The 26,193-nt window shown below is 35.1% G+C and overlaps 1 protein-coding gene across 2 annotated transcripts in view; it reads left to right on the forward strand.

Moving 5' to 3' along the window:
* Vps4b (vacuolar protein sorting 4 homolog B) overlaps positions 1-19,856 on the forward strand; it is a 32,277-nt gene extending 12,421 nt beyond the window's left edge. For both annotated transcript variants that reach the window (XM_076836592.1, XM_076836591.1), the window contains exons 4-11: positions 2,207-2,274; positions 5,920-6,039; positions 8,813-8,969; positions 9,462-9,610; positions 11,627-11,708; positions 12,893-13,112; positions 16,015-16,155; positions 18,389-19,856. In XM_076836592.1, coding sequence (XP_076692707.1) covers positions 2,207-2,274; positions 5,920-6,039; positions 8,813-8,969; positions 9,462-9,610; positions 11,627-11,708; positions 12,893-13,112; positions 16,015-16,155; positions 18,389-18,490 — 1,039 coding nt within the window. In that variant the 3' untranslated portion in view covers positions 18,491-19,856. The remainder of the gene's footprint in view (positions 1-2,206; positions 2,275-5,919; positions 6,040-8,812; positions 8,970-9,461; positions 9,611-11,626; positions 11,709-12,892; positions 13,113-16,014; positions 16,156-18,388) is intronic.
* Positions 19,857-26,193: the final 6,337 nt, after the last annotated feature.

The raw sequence follows: 26,193 nt of genomic DNA on the forward strand, positions 1-26,193 counted from the left end.
CAGCAAGATTTGGGTGAGCTTTAGAGGATATCATACAGTTGATGTTCGTAGTGGCACGGGTCCCTAGATAATCCCTGCAGTTACAAGGAATGAAAGTAACAGTGCTTTAGAGACTTTGTGGCTTCTAATGTAGACCATTTTGAAGAACATGAGGATATAAGAAACTCCATAGCAGGAAATTGGAGGTTTAAAGTTTTATATTCTCCGTTGAAGACATGGTTAGGGAACCAGGGCAGGAATTTTCTATGACACCGGAGAATATTTTATCTTCTGCATCCACAGTATTAACATAACAAAACTCAGATCATAATTTCATTTTGGGAATTATTGAATTTTTACTTGGTATTTCGTTAATGAATGAGCATTAATGTAAGGCAGGAACTCCAACTTGAAATTAAAATACTGGAAAAAATTCAGTGCCCAGAGCCTCCAACTCTCACTGAGACTCTCTTGCCTACAGAAATATTTTGTCTTCCTCTGTCTATTGAGGCTCTTCCAGTGTTGTTTGAAGACCCTGTAATCATCTCTCCTGTACTGGTTATTGAGGGATGCCAGTTTTTATCCTATAATAAACAGCAGGACTCACTTTGTCTAATTTAAACAAAAAGGGATTTGTTGCTAGCCATTGCCTTATAGAAATCTGAGAGTCTGAGAATAAAGCATAGATGCCATATCACTAGGAGAGGTGCTCATTATGCCATGTGAGGACATGTAATTATAAATTCATGTGTATGTAAATACGTCATGTTCAGATCCCACTGCTGCCAGTTCCTTGCCAAGTGCTGCCAAGGCTTGGAAGCACACAGTAAGACCTCTGCCGCACTTCCTCAGTAAAACCAGTGCTTCCGTCTCAAGATTTGGTCTCCATGGAAGCAAATTCCACCTTCTTAGAGGAACTTGGGTCTCATGTGGAACCCTACCTGTAAGGGAGCCTACAAAGGGCATTTTTTTAAATAAGTACAACCTTTACAGTAGAAAGCATGATGAGGGTGGTTGAAGTAAGAGTTGCGTGAATCATTCCTATCTCACCCATAACCCTACCTAACCAAGGCAATCCCATTTTGGCATAAAACCTGTCAGAATTTTCATTTCCTTGATATTTTTTAAAATGTGATAATGCCAGGTGAGTGTGGTGGCACATGCCTGTAATACCAACTACTTGGGAGGCCGAGGCAGGAGGATTGCAAGTTTGAGACAAACCTTGGAAACAGAGCAAGATCCTGTCTTAAAATAAAATAATAAAAAGGGTTGGGAATGTAGTGCAGTGGTAGATTCCCCTGGGTTCAATCCCCAGTATTGAAATATATATATATAATGCCCTGTTTTTTTGTTTTGTGACTTTTTCACTCAACATTGTATCAGGAATATCTTTCTGACAAACTATTTCTTCAACATTATTTTTGAAGGTTGCAATGTGTTCTATCATATACTAATTGCTATAATTTAAGTTGCCAGACCAGGTGTGGAGTACACCTGTAATCCCAGGAGCTCGGGAGGCTGACAGGAGGGTCACAGGTTCAAAGCCAGCCTTAGCAAATTATCAAGGCACTGTCTCAAAATAAAAAAATAAAAAGGGCTGGGGATGTGGTTCTGCAGTTAAATACCCCTGGTTTCAATCCCCAGTACAAAAAAATAAGATAAAAAGTCATTTTAAATTCCCATATGTGAACTGCTGAGTTGCCCATTGTTCTTTGGGTTCAGTTAATTTTCATCAAGAAACCTCACTCATTCTTTGTAATTCTTAGACTAAGGGTCATAGATCTTGTACCTTAGATAATTAGTATTCTGGGTTTTTTCTCCCTAGAACTAATTCTTGTTCCAAGTCATATTTTGCCTGGTCCTGATGTTTTATTGTTATTTGCAACTCCTTCTCTGTAATATATCTTAAATTCTTTGTGGAATAATGTGTGGAGCATGCATTTATAATTCATACATACATAAGTATATCATGGAAATTTGGAGATAGTTCTTGACTTCATTGTAGTCTTTTTGTTCCTTTCCTGTTTATGCCTCCCTCTTAATTGATAATATACCTGCCTCTTATTTAATATAATATTAAGAGTAATAAAGTAAACATAACTTTAAATGTGAATGTCTTATTTTGCCATTTAAGTTGCAAATATTTCAGGTTATTATTCCTTCATTTTTGCATTATTTGATGGAAGTGAGTGGTCATTTGAATGTATTATTAAATTCTTTTTATTAGGAATGACAGTGATGGGGAAGGAGAATCTGATGATCCTGAAAAAAAGAAACTACAGAATCAACTTCAAGGTTGCTTTAGATTTTATTATTAAACTTACTGTCTTCTTGAAAACACTCATGGTGAATTGTGTATTTTAATTGTTTTTTTTTTCCTTTCCCTCTATATTTAAATGAGGTTAAACTGTCATTTATAAGGTATAAAGAATTGAATAACTGTCTTTAATATGTGATAACGGTGTTCCCAGTTATCACATGTTGGCTTTGTTTAAAATGTTTTTTATATGGTTTGCCCTCAGTGGTTTGATATAGTTTTTTTTTTTTTCCCCATGGAGTAAAAATATTGCTTGTTTTTATATCTGCCTTTAAAAGGCTGTCAATCAACTTATTCTTTTTCATTTGCCCCCTTGTAGAGAAGATAGTATTTATAATATTAGCACACTACAAAATCTGTAGGCTTTAAAATTTTGCTATTGTCAGAGAAAAAGAAAGAATTAGGGATTACAATTGGTTTTTATTGCCATTTTTTGACTGATTTGAAGATGGTTTATTTTGTGTTTCCTACTTGCTCTTCCTCATCTGCTTTTCATTGATCCTATTTACATGTATCTCTGTATATTTCTTTTTTAACCGTTTTACATGCCACACCTATATAAGCCCATTTCATTCCATTCTGTAGTGAAGTACAGTGGCATAATGGAGAGAGAGTGGGTTCAGATCTGAATTCCACCTCAAACTTGATCACTTAAAAGCTCTCTAATTGTGGGAAAGTTTCCTAACCTCTGAGTCAGGGTTCCCCATCTCTAAAATGGAAATTTATAATATTTTCTTTTCATGGAAGGAAAATAAATGACCGTAAATACATCATAATATTTTATATGACAAAATTTAGGGACTTGATAAATGGTAGCATTGTGTATGTAAAAAGGCATCTATTTAATTGTTCACCTTCTAAACTGCTAAAATGTGATTGTTCTTTGATATGTTAGTTAATGTTTTTTTCAAATTTAATTTTAAGCCCAATTGTTGGTAGTATGTATTTGTTTGAATCTTTTGAAATAGAATAAATGACAGGGAATAACTTTCATGATGCCGGTTCAGCCTTGGTTATTGAATAGTGAATATACCTAGCTTAACCAGACTTTTAGCCTTGCTGTACTAATCTCCATTTTGCCCATGTTTCTGTCTTACACATTCCAGCAAGATGTGTTGGAGAACACTTAGGATAGTACCTTGAAAGCAGAACAGTTGATGAGGACAGCTTTATGGAGAGAGAATCCACTGTGCATCCCACTGCCTGAAGCTGTGCTGTGTACACTGCATGTTAGCATTTATTAGGTTGTCCAGTGTTCTGTGACATGTGACCTTATTTCAGTTGTAAAGCAAGACAGTTTTTTCTGTCTGCTTTATTGGTTTTGGTTTAGTTTCCCCTCTACTCCCTGGCCCCCTGCCCCTCACAAGAGAAAATCTAAAAAAGATGTAACCTTTGGCTGGGGCTGTAGCTCAGTGGTAGAGCGCCTGCCTCACATATGTGAGGCACTGGGTTTGATCCTCAGCACTACGAAAAAATAAATAAAGATATTGTGTCCATCTACAACTAAAAAAATATTTAAAAAGATGTAACCACTTTTTAATACATATTTCTGTAAATTCTCTGACAGTTATAAGCATGAGAGATGTGAAAAAAAATACAAATGGTTAAAACATGTGAATGAGGAAATTTATTTGGAATGTCAGGATGAAATAAAATAAGAAAGGAGCCTCAGCCTTTCATTTATAATGTATAAAGTTTTTGCTACATTTTAATTTAATGATTTGGTAAGGGATTTTATACTATAATATTCTTTTTCTGAATCATCTTCTTTTTCCTGAAATAAATCTTGTATTTCTGCTTTAAATTATGACATTATGTGTAGTATATGGTTATCAGAATTAAAAATAGGCTTATGATTTTTGTTACCTAACTTAGATATTTAGTGACTTTTGAGGTTGAATAATGTTTTGATGTATGCATAATATAATCAAAGATTGGATAAATTTATGTAATAAGGTACATTCAATTATTTATATTCTTCAATTAATCCCACCTCCCCCTTTTAGGTTTTTTTTAGTTGCAGATGGACACAATACCTTTATTTTGCTTATTTATTTTTATGTGGTACTGAGGATTGAATCCAGTGTCTCACACATGCAAGGCTGAGCTACAACCCCAGTCCCCCCCTTTTTAGTTTTACAAACCATTAACTCTTAGTATTTAAGTTTTCATCAGTAAACATTCTAAAGTCATCTTTAAGTTTTGAGGACAAAGGTATTAATTAAATGTGAAAGTAAGCTTTTCATATTATTAAAATTGCACAAAATTTTAGTTAGCTAGATGATTCACATATATAAAGTAAATTTGCTTTTGTATAACAAAATCTTATTATATGATGTAAGTATTTTCTTCTGTGGAATTACTAATCTTAGTGGAGCATGAAAGAAAAAGTGAAGCTTTATATGCAAAAGTGTTTATGATTTCATTTAATTTTAGTCTGACAAAGATTTTCATAATTAGGAAAGTTGCCAAATGGTCTTAGAATAATAGTTAATATTTTCTAACAAGCAGAAATGATTTATGAAACTAATTCCCTAACCAGTAAATTGTGTAAGTGAGTGTTTTCTTATACTTAAAACAACTATATGTCATCTTAGAACAGGCTGCTTAGTAAAAAGTGTAGAGTTGAGCAATTTCTATAAACTAGAAAATTGGAAAAGCTTTTGATGAAAGATAACTAGAAAATTTTGCCAGTAAACTGTATTAAAAGGTCTTCTTGGAATCTTCCAGCAACAGTTGCTATGGCTTTTGAATATATTGCATTCAGCAAATAAAATTATTCAAGTAACTTTGTTAATTTACAAAAATTATAACTAGGTCTATTTAGAAGCCACATGTGAAATCTCAGGAAAGTACTGTGGATCTATAAAGATACAGATTCTCTTTTCCATCATCCACTTCTGCTTCCATTCCATCCCTTTCTGTCCTCCTTCTCCCTTCTGTTTGTCTTCAGTTAAAGTTATTAAGTTTATTTTCTCTCTGTGGTTGAAGAGAACATTAGATCACTTCTCTTTTGGTTCACGAGAAATAGTAGATCAACCCCCATTGAACCAAGTACACTTGATGCTCCAGAATTAATGTAGTCAAATATTATAACCACTTTATGTGGTGTTTGGTGCTTTTCCAAACACTCTTAATATTCATTATCACTTGATTCTTACACTAACCTAAGAATTTTAGGTTACACTAACCTAAATTGGGCAGGTAGTATTATTTCAACAAATAAGAAAGCAGAAGTAGATAAGTGTCCTACCCTAGGTTATCTAGCCACTTACCCAGGTTCCTTACTCCTGCTGACTACTCCCAACAGTTACTACTTCTTCATTCCATTTTTAAAGAGTCATGACATTCTTTCATAGATGAAGTTTTTTTCCCATCTTTTAATTTAATGGTTTGCTGATAAATTTCATAGTATAATATTTTTTTGAATCTTTTTTCTTCTTTTTCCCTGAAATAATATTTTAAATCTTTTTCTTTTTAGTTTATGACATTGAGTATATGATTTTATAGTTTTTAGTACACAGAACTTTTCCAGACAGATATATAATGCATTTCTTTTAACGTTATTTCATGCTATTTTCCAGCTTTGATGAGATTAATTTAAAGATGACATAATTTTGTAGGTGCCATTGTTATAGAGCGACCAAATGTGAAATGGAGTGATGTTGCTGGTCTTGAAGGAGCAAAAGAAGCACTTAAAGAGGCTGTGATATTGCCGATTAAATTTCCTCATCTTTTTACAGGTGAGATGACTTTTAATTAAATTTTATCTGGCGATTTTTTTTAAAAGAAGGCATTAATGACTAAGGTATAAAAAACATTGTGAATTCTTGTCACCATATCATGAATTTTTATCTTAAATTCTGATAGTTATAAGGCAGTGATACATCTATACACAAAGATGTTTTATTTCTTGTATGTAACTATGCTTAAGCAGAACAACCTATATATCAATCAATAGGGCAAAAGGCAAATTACTAACATTCAGTGGAGTACAATTCACTAAAATATAGTGTATATCTGTTAATAAATTTAAATGTGTACTATAATTAATTGAAGGATGTCTACATCTATAAGATCAAAAACCAAGTTATAAAATGCATATAGTATGGTTCCTTGTTTATTAAATAAATGGGTATGCTAAGAAGTGGTTGACTTTATGTTTGCTAATGAGGTAAAATTATAGATGATTTTTACATTTTGTTTTGTCTTTCATCTGAATTTTTTGCAGTAGTCATGCTTTAGTTTTTAAAGAGTATTTCCATTTCTTAAAAAGTGAAGAATTAACTTCACAGCTTCAGGTGAAGTACATATCCTCTAGGGACAAAGGGACAGTTCATTATCAGAGTGTTGCTGAGCCACCATCTGGAGAAAACTCAAGCTCTGGCTCAGGCAGTCAGTGCCCTGTCTGTGCTAACCTTGCCTTCAGATCATCCCTTTTGTGACTGATGACCTGTGTCTATGATATGGCTACACCCACAGTCCAACGTCTAGCAGAGGTGTTTCCTTTTGAAAACAAGCTGGTTTATATAGAAAGCAAATCTGTGATGTTGGCCTCAAACTGAACAGGTCCAGACAGTGAAGTCGCATAGAGCAGTGATGAAGAAAGCAAAGCACCTGTGGGCCTCGCGTTGTCCACCTAGCTTCGGGGTGCACCTTACAGCCTAACTTCAGGAACACGAGACACACAGTATAAGTTGGCAACATAGTGCTATAAAGGTACAAAAATGTGGTTGAAGTCATTTTCTGTTATGTTACTTTGCCAGTGTTGCCCAAACGTGAGTCATTTGTGTATCATCTTCATGAATTTTTCCATGTATGTGTATCATTATTATTTTTAAAATATTTTTTTTAAATTGCTCACTTTTTAGAACAAGCTTTTTATTAAAGTATGGCATAAATACAGAGAGACATGCAGGAACCCGTAAGTGTTCGGCTTCTTTAATTATCACAAAGTTAGTATGCCTATGTACTCATTCCCAGCATGAGAAATGTTATATTGTCGGTAGCTCAGTGTTTGCCCTCTGCTTCTGTCCTCTCCAGAGGTCAGCAGTCTCTCTTGACTTTTAACAGTATAGACTGCTTTGTCTGTATTTGAACTTTAAATCACCTTACTTTTGCTGAGGGAAGTTAAGGACGTTTCTGTCTACTATAAATGAAAAAAAGTATCTAACACGTTAAAAAGATAATTATATTTAAAAAGTATTTGTATACCACTGTGCAGTATTTCATCTGATATCAGTGGTATTTGTGCTCTTGTCAGGGAATACTTGACTGATTTTCTTATATTGAAAAGAGGAAACCTGGCATGGTGGCACATGTCTATAACTCCAGCAACTCAGGAGTCTGAGGCAGGAAGATCACAAGTTTGAGACCAGCCTCCATAATTCAGTGAGACCCTGTCTCAAAATAAATAAAAAGGACTGAGGATGTAGCTCAATGATAAAGCACCCCTGGGTTTATTCCCAGAACCACCAAAAAAAAAAAAAAAAAAAGGAAAATAGAATTCAAGTAAAAACTAAGTTTTTTATAACAACAAAGATAATAATATGTAGGGGGTTTTGTTTTTAATGCTGAGATTGAACCCAGGGGTATCTTACTGCTGTGCTATATCCCTAGTCCTATAGGTTTTTTTTTTTTTTTATTTAGAGAAAGGGTGTCACTGAGTTGTCAAGGCTGGCCTTGAACTTGTTATTCTTCCACCTCATCCTCCCAAATAATGTTTACATTTTGTTAGTGATCTACACATCATTCTGGTAGACACTGTGTGTCCATCCACGTTTGTATACCTAGTAGTATTTTAATGTGTATTTGATATTTTATTGCCAGCTATAACAGCTTGGTTTACTTTAGGCAGCATTGTAATTTCTTATTAGCAAAATTGAGGCACAAAGATTGATTTGTTCCCTTGTTACATTGTAATGAAACTAGATTTAAAATTAGAGCTTCCATATCATTCTCCAACCACCAGTTATAATATCTACCTTCCCTTCCCTATGGATTCAGAAGTTCAGCAAAACTTTGAAATCATCTAAACTGTTAGGTTCATTCCTCCAAAGGTCATACATACTTTTAAAAAATTCTTTCCAGCTGCCCTTCCTTTATGGATGCAGTTTCCTGCAATATCTAGGTGCTGAGCAGTGCACACAGCAGATAGTCAGAAAATGACCTCTAGCTGGACTCTTTTCCCCACTAGACTTGAAGCCTGCATAGGTAGAGATCCTTCTATCTTGCACATGCTGATTTTCAGTACATATTGGTCAAATGAATGAGCAATCAAATGACATTCTTACTAGGTTTATATTAGTGTAAATACACTTTTGACAAAGTAGTCTCTAGAAAAAGCAAATGCATTTAGGACACACTTACGTCAGATTGATTTATTTTAAAATACCTTTTTATGCTTACAAGTTTAGAGTGAAAACCTTTTCACATCATTCTTCAGTATGAGTATTGTCTATAGTAACTGAGTAACGGTCTTGGAATTCTCACATTATTTTTCTAATCAAATTTTAGGCAAAAGGACCCCTTGGAGAGGAATCCTATTATTTGGCCCACCTGGAACAGGAAAATCCTATTTAGCCAAAGCTGTAGCAACAGAAGCAAACAACTCAACATTTTTTTCAATATCTTCCTCTGACCTTGTTTCTAAGTGGCTAGGTGAAAGTGAAAAGTAAGTAGTAAATCAAGTTTTTTTTAGTTTTTTCTTTGCCTCTTAGTTACTATATCAATCTGTAAAATTATATCATTAGTAGATATTCAGAGAAGCAACATAATGTAGTGGTCAGCTGGGCACGGTGGCACATGCCTGTAATCCCAGACACTAGGGAGGCTGAGTCAGGAGGATTGCAAGTTTAGTGCCAGCCACAGCAAAAACGAGGCACTAAGCAACTCAGTGAGACCCCATCTCTAATTAAAATACAAAATAGGATTGGGGATGTGGCTTAATGGTTGAATACCCCTGAGTTGGATCCCCTGTGCCCCATCCAACAGAAAAAGAGTTAGTCCCATAATGCATCATTCCATAATTAAGAATTATCGGAAAAAGTGCATTAGTAAAAATTGTAAAATGAATTATCTAGCTATTGCATTCTTGTAGCATTGGTATATTGCTTTGCTTTAGTCTCATATTAGTTTTTTAGATTCTGAAAATTTTTGTTTTTAGACTAGTTAAGAACTTATTCCAGCTTGCCAGAGAGAACAAGCCTTCTATTATTTTCATTGATGAAATTGACTCTCTCTGCGGTTCAAGAAGTGAAAATGAAAGTGAAGCTGCACGAAGAATTAAGACTGAGTTCCTGGTTCAAATGCAAGGTAGTAATGCTGATTTTCAAAATAGCTTCTGTCTATTACATAACCATTATTAGAACAACAGTGGGCAATAAATTTAAGTAGAATTTCTTCTTTCTAAAATTCTTTCATTATGCCATGTTTCATTCTGATTGTTTTCATATGCATACATAATTTTTAACCAGCTGTAATTATCTTATAGGACTCAATTAATTAAAATAGCAGATAATAATGTATACACTTATACCAGGAACAATATCAGTCAAGGAAATATTTTGGAAAGAATATAAATGACTAAGTCTTTGTTCCATTTATGTGGTGTTGAGGATTGAACCCAGGGCCTCGCACGTGCTAGGCAAGTGCTCTACCACTGAGCCACAATCCCAGCCCTTGAGTTTTGTGCATGGTGAGAGATAGGTGTTTAATTTTATTTTGTTATATATGGATTTCCAGTTTTCCCAGCACCATTTGTTGAAGAGGCTATCTTTTCTCCAATGCATGTTTTTGGCATCTTTGTCTAATATAAGATAATTGTAATTTTGTGGGTTAGTCTCTCTATCTTCTATTCAGTACTATTGGTCTACCAGTCTGTTTTGGTGCCAATACCATGCTGTTTTTGTTACTATTACTCTATAGTATAGTTTAAGGTCTGGCAGAGACCCTGTGTCTAATAGAAGAAAAAAAGTAGTCCCTAATCTCCATCATGTGGGATTAGGCCTAACTTCCTAATAAGACTCCTTTGGCACAAGAATTAAAATCAAGAATCAATAAATGAGATGGACTCAAACTAAAAAGTTTCTTCTCAGCAGAAGAAACAATCTGGGGCTGGGGATGTGGCTCAAGTGGTAGCGTGCTCGCCTGGCATGCGTGCGGCCCGGGTTCGATCCTTAGCACCACATACGAACAAAGATGTTGTGTCCGCCAAAAACTAAAAATAAATATTTTTTAAAAATTCTCATATTCATTCTCTCTCTCTCTCTCTCTCTCTCTCTCTCTCTCTCTCTTAAAAAAAAAAAAAAAAAAGAATCTGTGAGGTGAATAGAGAGCCTGTATCTTGGGAGCAAATCTTTACCCCTCACACATCAGATAGAGCACTAATCTCTAGGGTATATAAAGAACTCAAAAAGTTAAACACCAAAAAATGAATAACCCAACAATAAATGGGCCAAAGACCTGAAGAGACACTTCTCAGAAGATGATATACAATCAGACAACAAACATATGAAAAAATGTTCATCATCACCAGCATTTAGAGAAGTGCAAATCAAAACTACTCTTAAGATTTCATCTCACTCCGATCAGAATGGCAGCTATTATGAATATAGACAACAATAAGTATTGGCAAGGATATGGGGAAAAAGGTACACTCACACACTGCTGGTGGGACTGCAAATTGGTGCGACCAATATGGAAAACAGTATGGAGATTTCTTGGAAAATTGGGAATGGAACCACCATTTGACCCAGATATCCCTCTCCTCAGTCTATACCCAAAGGACCTAAAAACAGCAAACTACAGGGACCCAGCCACATCAATGTTTATAGCAGCACAATTCACAATAGCTAAACTGTGGAACCAACCTAGAGGCCCTTCAATAGAGGAATGGATAAAAAAAATGTGGCATATGTACACAATGGAATATTACTCAGCAATAAAAGAGAATAAAATCATGGCATTTGCAGGTAGATGGATGGAGTTAGAAAAGATAATGCTAAGTGAAGTTAACCAATCCCAAAAAACCAAAGGCCGAATGTTTTCTTTGATATAAGGAGGCTGATTCATAGTGGGATAGGGAGAAGGATCATGGGAGGAATAGATGAACTAAGTATTCATCTGTAATCTAGGAGGTTTGATTCTTGGGAATATTTGCATTATATTATACTAATATGGCATTTGATTGAGCATAGATGGTTTTTCAGAGAGACTCAAGATGAGGCACTTCAGTGCTGAATCACTACATTTCTTAACAGAACATACAGACAGTTTTTTAAAAACACCATAATGACCCAATTATTTAAAATATTACCTATTTTAATACAGGGGTTGGTGTGGACAATGATGGAATTTTGGTTCTGGGAGCTACAAATATACCCTGGGTTCTGGATTCTGCCATTCGACGAAGGTATGACATTCAGTGAAAATCCTTCATATAAAATCTTTATATAATGATTATTATACAAGTACAAATAACATAAGTAGATTTTTTAGTAAAAGAAAAATTAAGTCAGTAATTGTTAAGTTGAATATGAAAATTCAGTTATAGGGAAGGTAGGAAGACTTCACTTTTCACTGCTTCATAACTCCCTTGAATTTAATTGTGCATGGTAAAAAAAAAAAAAAAGAGCACTTCAGTCCTTGCCACATTTATCCCATTCATGCTTTGATTTGCCAATATGCTAGATTATCAGTCAGTACCAAGAAAGGAAATATGTTAGGTACTTTTGAAAAATAGCTTGATTCCAAACCCATCTCTAAAAGTAACAAAAACTTTTAAAATCTCATAGCCATGGAGAGTTACCTAAAGGAGAAAAGTCTACAAAGACCAATTAAGTTGTCCTTCATCACTTTCTCCCTATCTCCAAATACTGAAATTCTAAGTATGCAAAATGACTATTAATAAAAGCATAGTATTTGTTATTTATAAGATTTTTTAATGTACTCATTATAATAAAGCAGACATGTTATATGTTTATTCTGTAAGATTTTGACTAATTTTACTATTTTAAATTTAGAAAATTATTGTTATCTCTGTTTTATTATGCATTAATTCTTTGATAAAGAGATCAAAGAACAATTTTTTTAGAAATATTATTCTGTAGGATATATTTTTTTATGTCATTAATTCCAGGCATATAATAAGCCTGGTGCAGTGGCACACACCTATAATCCCAGCAGTTCCAGAGGCTGAGTCAGGAGGATTGCAAGTTAAACGCCAGCCTCAGAAACTTAGCCTGTCCCAAAAATAAAAAGTACTGGCAATATACTTCAGCGGTAAAGAGCCCCTGTGTTCAATCCCCAGTATACAAAATCAGTGAATTCCAGGCATGTAAACACTATGGCCAAAATTACCCAAAAATTGTATGAGAAAGATTCCAAACTGGTTTCCTAGCTATTTTACTTTTACTTTTTTTTTTTTTTTTTTTTTAATGTGTCCTTTATTTAACCTAAATGCATGTTTAAGTCTGGCACATTGTTCCAGTTGGTATAACTGAGAATGTTAAATATCTGTTTCTTCTTGAAAAAACCCTAATTTTCAGTTAAAATTAGTATATGTTTTAATATCCTTGATATTATTTTTTTTTTAAGATTTGAGAAACGAATTTATATTCCTTTGCCGGAAGCCCATGCCCGAGCAGCAATGTTTAAACTACACTTGGGTGCCACTCAAAATAGCCTTACGGAAGCTGACTTCCGAGATCTTGGGAAGAAAACCGATGGCTACTCAGGAGCAGATATAAGCGTCATTGTACGTGATGCACTTATGCAACCTGTTAGAAAAGTGCAGTCAGCTACGCATTTCAAAAAGGTAAATAACTTTTCATGTATTTTTAAAATGAAGTTTCAAGACCATCATTAGTTTGTCTTCAGAGGAGTTAGAGTTCAGTGTTGTATAATAATATAATAATTGGGTTTATAGAATAGACTTTTTTTGTTGTGTTGAAAATAAGTTCTCCAATAAAGTTTATTAATAACCATGGATAGGGCTGGGGATGTGGCTCAAGTGGTAGCGCGCTCGCCTGGCATGCATGCGGCCCGGGTTCGATCCTCAGCACCACATACAAACAAAGATGTTGTGTCCGCCGATAACTAAAAAATAAATATTAAAATTAAAAAAAAAATAACCATGGATAGTCCTAAAGAGACTTAAGATTTTCTAAGTAATAACTTGAAATTTCTCCATATAATTTAGACATAAGTGTACAAATTTATATAGTTGTAAGGCTGCTGCTGATGTAGCTAGAAAAACCTTGAGCAGAATTGGTACATTTATACCTGAAGAACAGTAATACAAGCTCATGTCTATTAGATATTCCCATTGTCTGGCACTGCACTCTATTCTTATTATTTCATTTGGTCCTCACAAAAACAAAGAGGTGCACATAGCCATTCATCTGTTACTTGGATCTAACACAGTTTGTCTAATGTATTACAAGTATAATGGGGCAGAGGTGTGATCTGTTTCTAAGTAAAGTGTACTAAAGTCACAACTATTCTGCTGTCCTGCCATGCACTTTTCTACCTGCTTGAGGAAGTTGGAGCATAGATGGCTAAGATAACAGTGTTGTAAAAAGACCTGGTCTTGAGATCCTGACTTAAGTAACAGTGGACTAGGTAACTCAGTCCACCCATCTTGAGGCCTGAGGGTAGTATTATCTAGTGTTACTCATAGTAGTGTATGTGACAGTTTATATATATGTGTGTGTGTGTGTATGTGTACGTGTATATATATATATATATATATATATATAAACTATTAGAAAAGTAATCACACAATATATAAGACCAATATACCATACTAGTTTTTCTTTTTAAAGTTAGAGCTTGAATTAAAATTTTAACTTAAAGCCAGGAATTATGGTTTACCGATTTAAGTCTCATTTATCTAAAATGGAGATAAACATTGAAGTGCTGTTGTGAGAATAAAATGAAATAATATTCATAAAATACTGTTTGTGCTACCTATTTATCTTCTTCAGCCATTTCTTTACCAAGAAATATAGTAAGCTCAGGATTAAGTTGATGCCACAGCCATTATATTTCTTTTAAATTCTCTTTGACATTTGGAAACAATAAATTTTTATCCAGAATTTATCACTCCATTTTATGTCTTAACTACCAGGGTCAGGACATATAACCATGAAGAAAGGTCCTTGTTGGTAGCATAAAAGTGAAGCACCCAGATTGGTTTTAACACTGGGGCTTTGGATCACCAACTACAGTAGATATCTCTGTGGCTCCATATTTTCCACTGGGTTCCCCCCACTTGGTTCTTTTTTTAACATTTGGATTCATTTTAACATTATTATAAAGGCATGGAATATAAATTGCTCTAATTCAGTCCCCAGTACTCCCCCTTTCCCTTGCCTCCCCCACCCTCCACTGCCTAGTTCTCTTTGCTCTACTGATCTTTGTGCTATGTACTTATAGGGTTGTTGGTTTTTTTGTTTTTGTTTTTGTTTTTAATTGTGTATTTTTAGTTAGTGTCTTATGGATATACATGATGGTGAGATTCACTGTGGTATATTTATATATGTACATAAGAAAGTTAATTTAGATTCATTCCACTTACCTGGTCCCTGCCCACCTGCAATCTAGTCCACTGATTTTTTTTTTAACTCCCCCCAAACCTCTCCCCACCCCCCACCACTACCTTATTTTAGACTAGTTTCTACACGGCAGAGAAAACATTCAACCTTTGACTTTTTGGGTCTGGCTTATTTTACTTATCATGACAGTCTCCAGTTCTATTTATTTATTCTTGATAATTGCTAGTCAGACTGAAGTGAGATCAATGTAGTTTTGATATGCATTTACCCAAATGCTACTGATGCTAAAGATTCTTTCATATATTTCTTGGCCATCATTTTCTCTGTTTTTAAGGCTAACTATTTCAGTTAGCAAGAATTGGTTTGCCCTTTTATTAATTTACTTAATCATATGTCTAAAGTGTGAATCTGGGCTCAGAGTTAGAAGAAGGTACAGCAGCTGAAAAAGGAAAAATACTTCTGACTTCATGCAGCTGAAATTTGGAAAAGGAAAGATAGACAGTCGAATATACATAAGTAAACTGAGAATGCGTATTTCTCCACACCTGCACCAATCCTAAAATGATACTTAAAAGTTGATCATGATAAGACATACATGAAAGCAACCCCAATTTGATACAAATCTATTGCTATCTGAATAGTATCATGTGACTCTATGTCACAATGCTTCATTTTCTGGATATTGTTATAATTTTATTTTAACAAGTTATGTATCAGAAATTGTTAGCATTTGATTTTGTACTTATATTTGGAAAAGGTTTTGTTAAAAGAGACAAAAGATTCAGTAATTTCAAACTAAAGTTGTCAGGTATCACATTTCTCGGCCATGAAAATAGTAACTTAAAAAATTTTTTAACTTGTCTATTTTTGATCTCTAAGATTACTATCACTTAATAAGCATTAGAGGAAGCAAAAGGAAAGTATAGCTACTATAACTATTTCTTCCTTAACCCCCCCATAATACAATGTATTATAAACATAATCAAAATATAGAAAAAGTCAAGAAAAAAATTTAAATCAGCCAAAATCTGTCCTAAAGTAAAAATTTTAATGCAACATAAAAAAAATATTAATATACTTTTAGTTTTCCTGTTAGTGACCTAAGTCTTGATTTTTATTTAATTTGTTCAAGTAAATGTTTCAGTTGGTGGTTTCTTACAGGTTCGTGGACCTTCCCAAGCTGATCCTAACAGCATTGTAGATGATCTGCTGACACCATGCTCTCCAGGCGATCCCGGTGCCATTGAAATGACATGGATGGATGTCCCTGGAGATAAACTTCTGGAACCAGTTGTTTCCATGGTTTGAAATTTTATTTGTTCTTAAGAAATATTTTAAAACATTATATTGTATAAAATTTGCTAGAAATGTTAGTATGTTTAGGCTCGTTTACTTAATACTATTATAAAAATTATAAAGATAATTTATGTTTTTTGGTTTTGTTTTTTTGGTACTGGAGATTGAACTCAGAGGCACTTAACCACTGAGCCACATCCCCAGCCCTTTTTTAAAAAAATATTTTATTTTGAGATAGGGTCTCACTGAGTTGCTCAGGCCTCACTAAGTTGCTGAGACTGGCTTTGAACTCACAATCCTCCTGCCTCAGCCTCCTGAGCCGCTGGGATTACAGGCCTGTGCCACCACGATCAGCAATAATCAACCTTAATCAAACTTAAAATATAAAAATGATTATCTTTAAAATATTTTCTTGGGACATGAACTTTAAGTGAAAAAGCTGCTTTTTGTTTGTCTTGTTTCAGTACTGAGGATTGAACTCAGGAATGCTTTACCACTGAGCTAAATGCCCAGCTCTTTTGGTTTTTTATTTTGAAAGGGAGTCTCGCTGAGATGCCCATGCAGGCCTCTAACTTGGGATTCTCTTGCCTCGGCCTGCTTAGTCTCTAGGATCATAGTCACTGGGGTTATGCTATGGGCATAAAGCCTACTTTTAAAACTACAGTTCTCTGATTTTATAGGTTCTAAAGCTGGATCATCCCCAAAAAAGCTTATATATAGTATATAAATTATTTTTAAGACTTTTTCAAAATAACCAGAAATGTTAATTATAGTATTTATAATGGGTATTTTTCTGTTTTACTTCTCAAGGCTCCATGAGAAGTATAAATAATAGAGATTTTAAAAATTTTAACTGAACATTTTTAACTCTTTTTCTTTAAAAAAAAAATTTAATTGCCTAAACAGTTTTAACCACAAAAAGTATATTTCTTTAGTTTATAGTGCAGGAATTAAAATGATTTTTATAAGATATATTTTTAGAGAACTTACGGTTATTGAAAAGTTATGTTTATTATTGTTTGTTTTCTTATTGATGAATTTTTCAAAATTTTCTGCTTCAGCTAAAGGAGCATTATGATAGGTTTAACAGTAACTTAGAAGAAACTTTCATGATATGTAGACAGACATAACAGACAATGTAGACATATGCACATACATGTTTGTGTACATATATGTATATGTTAATTATGCTTATCTGCAAAGTTGTTCAGAAATCCTTTTTTGTTTGAGTCTTTAATGTATTGCTATTAAAAGTTTTTATAGTCTGTTCAACAGCTTTGAAGAATTTACAGTGACTTAACAATGGTCTTTTTCATCACTTTTCCTTACACAGTTTTAGGAGACTTTTTTTTGTTTGTTTGCTTGTTTTTTGTTTTTTTTTTTTAAAGAGAGAGAGAGAGAATTTTTTTAAATACTTATTTTTCAGTTTTCGGTGGGCACAACATCTTTATTTTATGTGGTACTGAGGATCGAACCCAGCGCCCCGCACATGCCAGGCGCGTTACCGCTTGAGCCACATCCCCAGCCAAGACAATTTGTTTTTTAATGTATCTCTGATATTAGCATATTTTCTTATATTTCAATCTTAAGTGTAATTTTTAAAAATTCTGGCTACTTGATTTTGAAATAATATTAGTCTGCTTCACTTAAAATATAAATGACTGCCCTACAGAAATGTATTTTTGTGATAAAATTGTAGTAAAATTCAGTAAGTGCAATTTAAAAGTAGTAATAATTTTACTACAAAAAACATTTCTATAGTTTATATTGGAAGATTTAAAATAATTTATAAGATTATATGATGATATAAGGAATATTTAGAGAAAGTGATTGAAGAGAGATCTATAGTAAATTACTATCTTCCTTTTGAATTTGTATTTACTGAGGGAACTGATATCTTGTTAAAGAAAACCATAAGGCCAGAAATTACATCCTGACCTAGGTGTAGAGAGTCTTAAAACCTCAGGCTGATGGGGTCGTCCTTCTCATGGGTGTCTGGGAGCATTGGAGGATTAGATCAGGACCAGGGAAGAAATTGAAAGTTTCTACACCAAGGAATGACATGATCTCAGATGTTCTCCAGAAAGAATAGGGAAACTTGTCATCAGTAGCTTATGGCACTGTGCATATTCATATTTTATCTTAGGTTAAAGTTGGTAACGATAATGATGATGCTTCCATGATGTTTGGTTTATTAGATCTGTCATTAATACCATCCTCACATTCCTCTCCCTGACAGTCGGATATGTTACGGTCACTATCGAATACAAAACCTACAGTCAATGAACATGACTTGTTGAAGTTAAAGAAGTTTACAGAAGATTTTGGCCAAGAAGGCTAAACCAAAGACAACAAGGAAGACGTTTACCATATGTATTCTTTCTTTCATAGATACTTTTGCCTTTCTTGGGTGGCATCAGATTATTTCCAGTTAAGCTCTTGTACTACAGGGAAATATACATCTCACTTCAGATTCCTTTAAGTTTTATACTATACTTTCCTCCATTACTTATTAAATACTCCAACTAACAAAAATTGTAAAATAATGCATTTATAAGGAAATGAGTAAAATGTAAATGGCATGAAACTAGAAATTACCCAGTAAAAAGAATATTGAACATTGATTGACACAAATATTTAGAATTTTTTATGAGTGGTGGACTTAGCAAAGAGCATTTGACTTTTTTTTTTTATAAAATGAAATAGGGCTTTATATTTTGAAAATAAATTGTTGAACATTCTTATCAATGTAAAATTTACTTCATTAAAAAATTTTAAATAATAGAAACTTTACTCTCAGGGATGGGCAATAAAACAATAAAGAGTACTGTGGTTGGTTTAGAAAGATTTTGAATTGTGTTATAGCCAGTGTTCTTATTGATTTTAATAGGTTGATTCTTTTTTTCTGTATAGATTAAAGTAATTTCTTTAAAGGAAGCAAGCTTTTGTATTTAACTAAATGATGCCTTTCACTGTGTTTTCTCAAGAGAAAGACTTTCTAAATTAGGCATTGTCTTTACCTTGAAGAATAAAATTGTCAATCCCATTATCTTTTTGTAGCAAGATTGACCAAAACAGGTGGTAAATAAGTATGAATTTTAAAATTACTGTCATGAAATACTGTAATGGGAATCTTTACCAATAAGAAAGTGGCCTCCCTTTGGATTATGGGAAGTTTCCTGTGTGTGATGTGGGTGTGTACATATATATGTATATATATATAAATTTTTAAAAAAGTATAAAGTAACAGGGGTCTTGTCTTTCATCCTTTAAGTTCAGGAAACAGTTTTTCCTGGAAAGATATATGTTATCAGTGTAACACTTATGAACCTTTAGAAATGAACTGATGTTCATATAATAAAATATAAACATGATAATAATGTTTTTCCAACATCTTCAAGTAAATATTCTGAAGGTATGTGTTACACATTTCAGCATCAACACTAAGTTGTGCCTTGTACATTTGCATTGATCATACATGCAAAAGATTATTAAATTAGCTAGAATGAGGTAGATTCCTTAATTACTATAAATTCTACCTTGCAAATGCTATATAGTAACTTGCGTTTTAAAGTATTTTTGCACATTTTACATATTATGCCTTTGGGTTTTCTGTACAGATTGTTTTTGTTGATATTAAATAGAAATCATAGGCCCAAAATACGCTGTTCTTATGTGAAGTAAATTGATGTAATCTCTATTGACTATATTCTGTGTATGCATCTTTATTTGGGGAACTTCTATATAGGAGAAAACATGATCTAAAGAAGGACAGATTGACAGCTAACCATAGGAATTAATCTCCTCTGGAACCCTATAAAATAACAAAATATTTTTAAAAGACAGAAAACCAGAACCACAAAGATAGCTCTTAAACGAAAATACTTCAGAGAGGTGCTGCTCACCCAAACTGCCTCCCTGGTTTGGCGATGCGCTGGCCTCCCACACACTGCAGGAACCTAAGTCGGAGATCCTGTTTTCTGTATCACTTGGCAGCAAGCATAGGCTCTTGACCTAGCCTTGGCATATCAGAGCTATCACGCAGGTTCTTCAATTTTGCACACATAACAAAGAGAACAAGCCGTTCAAATTAGGATTGTAACCAACAGCAGCAGCTAGTGGTAATCTGGTAAATTGCAAGACAGCTAATAACACTAGTGTTAGGGAATCAAGTGTACAGTGAGGACAAAGCAAAAGCATGAGAACATCAAGGACAGCTGGTTGGGATCAAGGTGCAGGGGTGGAACCCCAGGGATTTTATATAACTGCTAAAAAACCTTCCTTGCAGCCACCGTGCTAAAATCATCAAAAGCCAAACAGTATTTTTTCCTGAGGGTTGCCAAATTACATCAGTTGAATTCACAGATCTACCAAGTTTTTATGTGAAAGCAGGAAAAATGAGTAGGAAAAGAGCAAGACTTTAGTACTGGAATATATGTTTGTGAGATTTTGGAAGATGTGTGAGAACAGATTATGTTGGCACACAGAATCTGAGTTTCAAATTTCAGATAAATTTGAATATACCAATATAGGCTCAATCAATGAAAGAGTGGTTTTAATTGTTGGCTTGACTGGCTGAAGAAACTGAACCTGACAGTGGACACTCTACCAATATAAGTATTCGATATATTCAGGAAATAGAAATGCTGGAGCAGATTTATCATGGGAGAGTCACCCACAAAGCGACAGTGTTCCTGGAGAAGACCACAACCCAGTCTCTTTACCAAGGCTTTTGACAGGGGAAAGGAACAGAAATAATAATGTCTGGCAAAAAACTGATGAGTATAAGAAGACATGCAGGTAACTCCAATTATTGTGGTTCATATCACTGCATTACAAGGCATCCCAAAACTTTAGGTTTAAAGTAACAATTATTTTCTGTCAGTTTCTGTGGATTGGGGATTTAGGAAGGGCTCGGGTGGGCAGTTCTGGTTAGGAGTCCCTTGCCAGTTGCATTCAGACACTGACAGGAGCTGGAATAGCAGGGGCCAAGCTTCTGGGAGCTGGTAGCACAGCTCAAGGCCTCTTGGAGTGATTTCTCCCCATGGACGGGCTAGCATTCCACACAGCATGGTGACCTCAGGGCAGTCAGGCTGCTGTCTCCTGGCTGTGACAATTGTACAGGAGCAAGTGTGCCAGGCAGCAAAGCCAAGCTGTTAACCACCCCCTGTGAGCTAGCCTCACAAGTCACATAATGTCACTTCTGCTGAAGCCTGTTGGTTGAAATAGTCACAGAATCCCACTCAATTTGAAGGGAAGAGGACAAGGGTCCCACTGGACCCTGGGAGGAATGTCAAGATGACATTGGAAGAGCATGTGAGTTGGAAGATAGGGATGTGCTTCCCAGTGAGATGCAACATGAAATACATTTCATGAAGTTCTCTTACCAAAAATGTTTAATCTGTGTCTGATCAAGCAGTAGTCCTAATTGTTGGGTTACAGAAAATGCTGGGGAGAGAAAAATATATAGCACCGCAAGGAAGCAATCAGACAAAAGAGAACATAGGTCATTCTAGAAAATGACTGGCCTGGTTTATAGAAAACGCCAATGTCATTAGGAGAAGAAAAGCTTGAGGCACTCTTCTACTCACCTAGATTAAATGAAATTGAAGATAATAACAGGATATTTGAACCTTGATTAGATCCTAGTTTGGAAAAAAGGGTAAAAGAATTTTGGTGCAAGTGAAAAAATATGAATATGGACTGATACAATATTATGGAATTGTTCTGAACTGTCTTGGACATGATAATGGCATTGATTGTATTGGTTGGGCTGTGCTCTTAATTTAGGAGATCCATGCTGAAGTATGCACTTAAGGAATGAATTACCATGCTAAGATTGTTCTCACCTTTCTTAGAAATTATTCAGCAAAAAGTATGCACACACATACTCACACAAAGCAAATGTGGTTAAATAAGAGTGAAGGATGGTCTGGGGTTGTGGCTCAGTGTAGTGAACTTGCTTCGTATGCCTGGGGCACTGGGTTTGATCCTCAGCACCACATAAAAAATAAATAGATAAAATAAAGATATTGTGTCCATCTACAACTAAAAAAAATTTTTTTAAAAAAAGGAATGAAGAATGAACTTTAATTTTGGAAGAGGCAAAGCATGGAACCAATTTTGAAAACATACAATCATAGAATCTCTGCCTTTCCCGTACACTTAACACAGATCTGTGAATAATCTGTGAACAAAGTCATGGAGCTCCCTCTGTTACAATCAGACACCATTCTTGGCTATAAGATATTCCAATGTAGATACTTTAGATTTTGGAATAGCTGTGTCTTGAAAGATTGCCAAAACTGTAAGACTTGCATATTTCAGTCCTGTTTTCCAAAGACATAAAATCGGGGCTGGGGATGTGGCTCAAGTGGTAGTGCGCTCGCCTGGCATGCGTGCGGCCCAGGTTCGATCCTCAGCACCACATACAAACAAAGATGTTGTGTCCGCCAATAGCTAAAAAAAAAAAAAAAAAGACATAAAATCGTCAGCACATTCTTAAAGGCCTAAAATATACTTTTGTAGGGCTGGGGTTGTGGCTCAGTGGTAAAGTGCTTGCCTGGCACATGAGGCCTAGAGTTTAATCCTCAGCACCACAAAAATAAATAAAGACATTGTGTTCATCTACAACTAAAAAAAAAAAAAAAAATTAAGATGTCTACTTTGTAATTCAGATCACAAAACTTTTGAAACACCATATTAAACAAAATGTGATTACATGAAAAAGTACTGACATGCAAAAAAACTCGAGATTATTAAATGAAAATATTAAAATGGAAGAAGTTGGTAGTAGCTACATGGGAATGGGAAGGGTGATGCTTCAAGTGGTTAACAGGTATAGTGTGGGTACAGCTGTCAATAGCTATTTCTTTCCAGGGCAATATTTCTAGAAGCTTAGTAAAAGTATACATACACACACACCCCTCTTTTACACAGAACATTACTTTTCCCAAATGCCTTCTACTTTAGATTTGACTCAAAGTAGATAAAACATTTTGACAATTCTCGTTTTACTGTTAGGTGAGTCTCCAGCTTGCAGTGAATGTTTAAGTCTTGGGCACTCCCCAAGTAACTGCAAAGTGATGTCGACTGCTCCCTCAAATCATCCCTTTACATTATCACTAAATCCAGGTCTGCCATGCTGTCAGGAAAGATCTGTTAGTCTTTATTTGACTTCTGCTTTCTCAAAGGATTGTACCAAAATCCAAGAGTGCTCTGTGGTCCCCAGAATGGGAAATAAACCTCTGATCCCTCAAGTCTGTCACCAACATTTTTATTGTGCAAGTGCATAGGCCTCTCGCAGCATTCCCTTTCTACACCAGGAATGAAGCATAAGAACCTCTTTCAAGGCTGCAGCTGCTTAGTGCCTGCCAAGACCCAAGCCTGCCATCCTATCTGGGCTCAGCCACCTGCCCAGCTTGCTGCCCCCGGGGTAGGGGGACTGATAGGTTCCACCTAGACCATCATCAACACCCTGGTGAGTTGAGACCTGTGTCCCCTCCCTGCATTCAAATGTCCTCTCTTATTGCTCTCAAAAGCATTAATCTCTTCAGTGACTTGGGACAAGGATTTGTTGGTAGGGAGAGCTATGAGAAAGGAAAGTATTTTTTAGGTGATTCTGCTATATGGGAGCACAAAAATTCCTGTCTACTTTCACATACAGAGGAAAAATGATTATCTAAATAAACCCTTCCAAGAATTATGAGGTCACCTGGAGAAGTGTCCTGAACCAAGTCCGGAACCAAATGCAAATGGCCTGTCTACTCCCAACCCCTCCTCTCTGACATTGAATTTGACAGAGGTTCTTATTTTCTAAATGTTATGAATTAGGCATTTGGTTTTTTTATTATGTATATATAACATAAAATTTACCATTGTAACCGTTTTTAAGTGTATAGTTTAGTGGCATTGAGTACATTCACAGCATTGTTCAACCACCGGCACTAACCATTTCAAGAACTTTCTCATCATCCCAAACAGAAGCTCTGTACCCATTAAACAATATCCCCCCCTCCTGCTTTCCCACCTCTCCAGCCCTTGGTAATGTCTAGTCTACTTTCTGACTCTATGAATTTTTCTATTTCTACATTGTGCTAAGTGAAGTAAGGCTGAATATTGTAAGATTTCTCTTATACATTCAGCCTTTAGTGTCTGGCTTGTTTCACTGCTATCATGTCTTTATGTTTCAGTCATGTTGTAGTTTGGGGCAGAATTTTACTCCCTCTTAAGACTGAATACTATTCCATTGTGTGAACATACCGTATTATGTTTATGAATCTATCTGCAGGTGCACATTTGGGTTTTTCCACCTTTGGCTATTGTGAATACTATTGCTATTAACATTGTTATGCAAGTATCCATTGGAGTTCCTGGTTTCCATTCTTTTAGGTACACAACTAGCAGTGGAACTGCTGGGTCACATGGTCATTCTATGTTTAACTTTCTGAGGACCCATCAAACTTTCCCACAGTGGCTACGCCATTCTATATTCCTACCAACAATGCAGTTGCTACATCCTTGTCAACACTTGTCCTTGTCCACTTGAGTTTGGCTTTCTTTTATAATAGCCATTCCAATGAGTACATTTATTATTTTCTAAATCAGGAAAAACACTGTAATCAATAATTAATATGGACCATGAAGGAGATGATGGCAGTAAGAATGTAAGTAAACCCATTACAAAGTTGTTTTTCATTCAGTCAGTCATGTTTAAAAAGATTTTATTAACAATTTTGATATTTTTCATTGTAAATTTTTTTCATTAATTTTGTTTTTATAAAGGCTATTGTCTTAAAATATTATTGATCTTGATTACTGCATGTTTATTTGCATCTCCTTGATTTTGTGCCAGAGTGGACTGAGTGCCTCATTCACCTCACCCTGGCCTGGTCCTGTAGTTGCTGATAACCTGGAAGCACAACTGGGTAACCTGGAATAAGATCAAATTTGGTTGGCTTGCGCTTTGGGCTTTTCTTTGCTAAACCTATCAAATTAATAGTTACATGTATTTTACACTACAACTGTTCAGAGAAGAGCCCCGGCTGGTATGCAGAACAAGACCATTTAATGTCCATAAAACAAAAAAGGGCCAGCAAACACTTGGGGTTTCATAAATTATTCTAGAATAATATCAAAAGTGCACTTTTTTCTTTTTTATTGCAGTTGGATCTAGAATCCTAGACTCTATCCAGGTTCCTTTTACCTTACATATAATTCAAATGTAAAAATTTGAAAAAAGCAATTCACATCTGGATTTCATAATACCTAAGAAGGGAGGTTGTCTGGTTAAGGTTTGTATGGTGTATGTCCACAGGTTGGTTCCCCAGAAACAGCCAGAGCTGGAGTTTAGAGGAGGATATTTATTACAGATCAGTACCTGAATGGGCAGAAGTCATCAAAGATGGAGAGTTCCTATGTAGCCCAAGAACATCCTCTAAAGAAAACATATAAGGCTGATGCACTGATTCACACCAAGAAATTTTCCTTAGTACGACAACAATAGCCAAACTACAACTCGTAGTTTCAACAACTTGTCCTCGCATGTCCTTTTTCTGTTCCAGGACCTGATCTGAGATCCAGCACTTTAACATACTCAGGAATCAAATACAATATTATTTCTTAGCTCAATTATGCCAGATTCCTGAAGGATGAGGAACCTATCCTCTTTGGGGAAGCTGATAGAATTGCAGGGGCCAGGGAAATGTCCTCTTTCCTCTGAAGTTTCACTGGAACAAACGAACAGATATTAAATAGGAGAGAAATCAAAAACATTTTATTCATGTGCAAAAGGGAAAACAGAGCATAGGGCTTATCACAGGAGGTAGTTACCCACTAGCTAAGCATCACTCAGAACCATATATACCCCTTTTTTTTCTGTAGGGGAAGGGGAAATGAAGAATGCAGACAATTTTGAGGAGTTATGGATGATTATTAGGGGATAATAAAACAGAAAATAGCTTGTAAAAAATATTCTTTTTGGAATCTGAATGAGCCTGAGAGACAGATGTCATATGAGAGTCCATCCAGGTGTGGTTACATTTC

This window comes from Callospermophilus lateralis, chromosome 17 (genome assembly GCF_048772815.1).
Source record: "Callospermophilus lateralis isolate mCalLat2 chromosome 17, mCalLat2.hap1, whole genome shotgun sequence".
Taxonomy (NCBI): Eukaryota; Metazoa; Chordata; class Mammalia; order Rodentia; family Sciuridae; genus Callospermophilus; species Callospermophilus lateralis.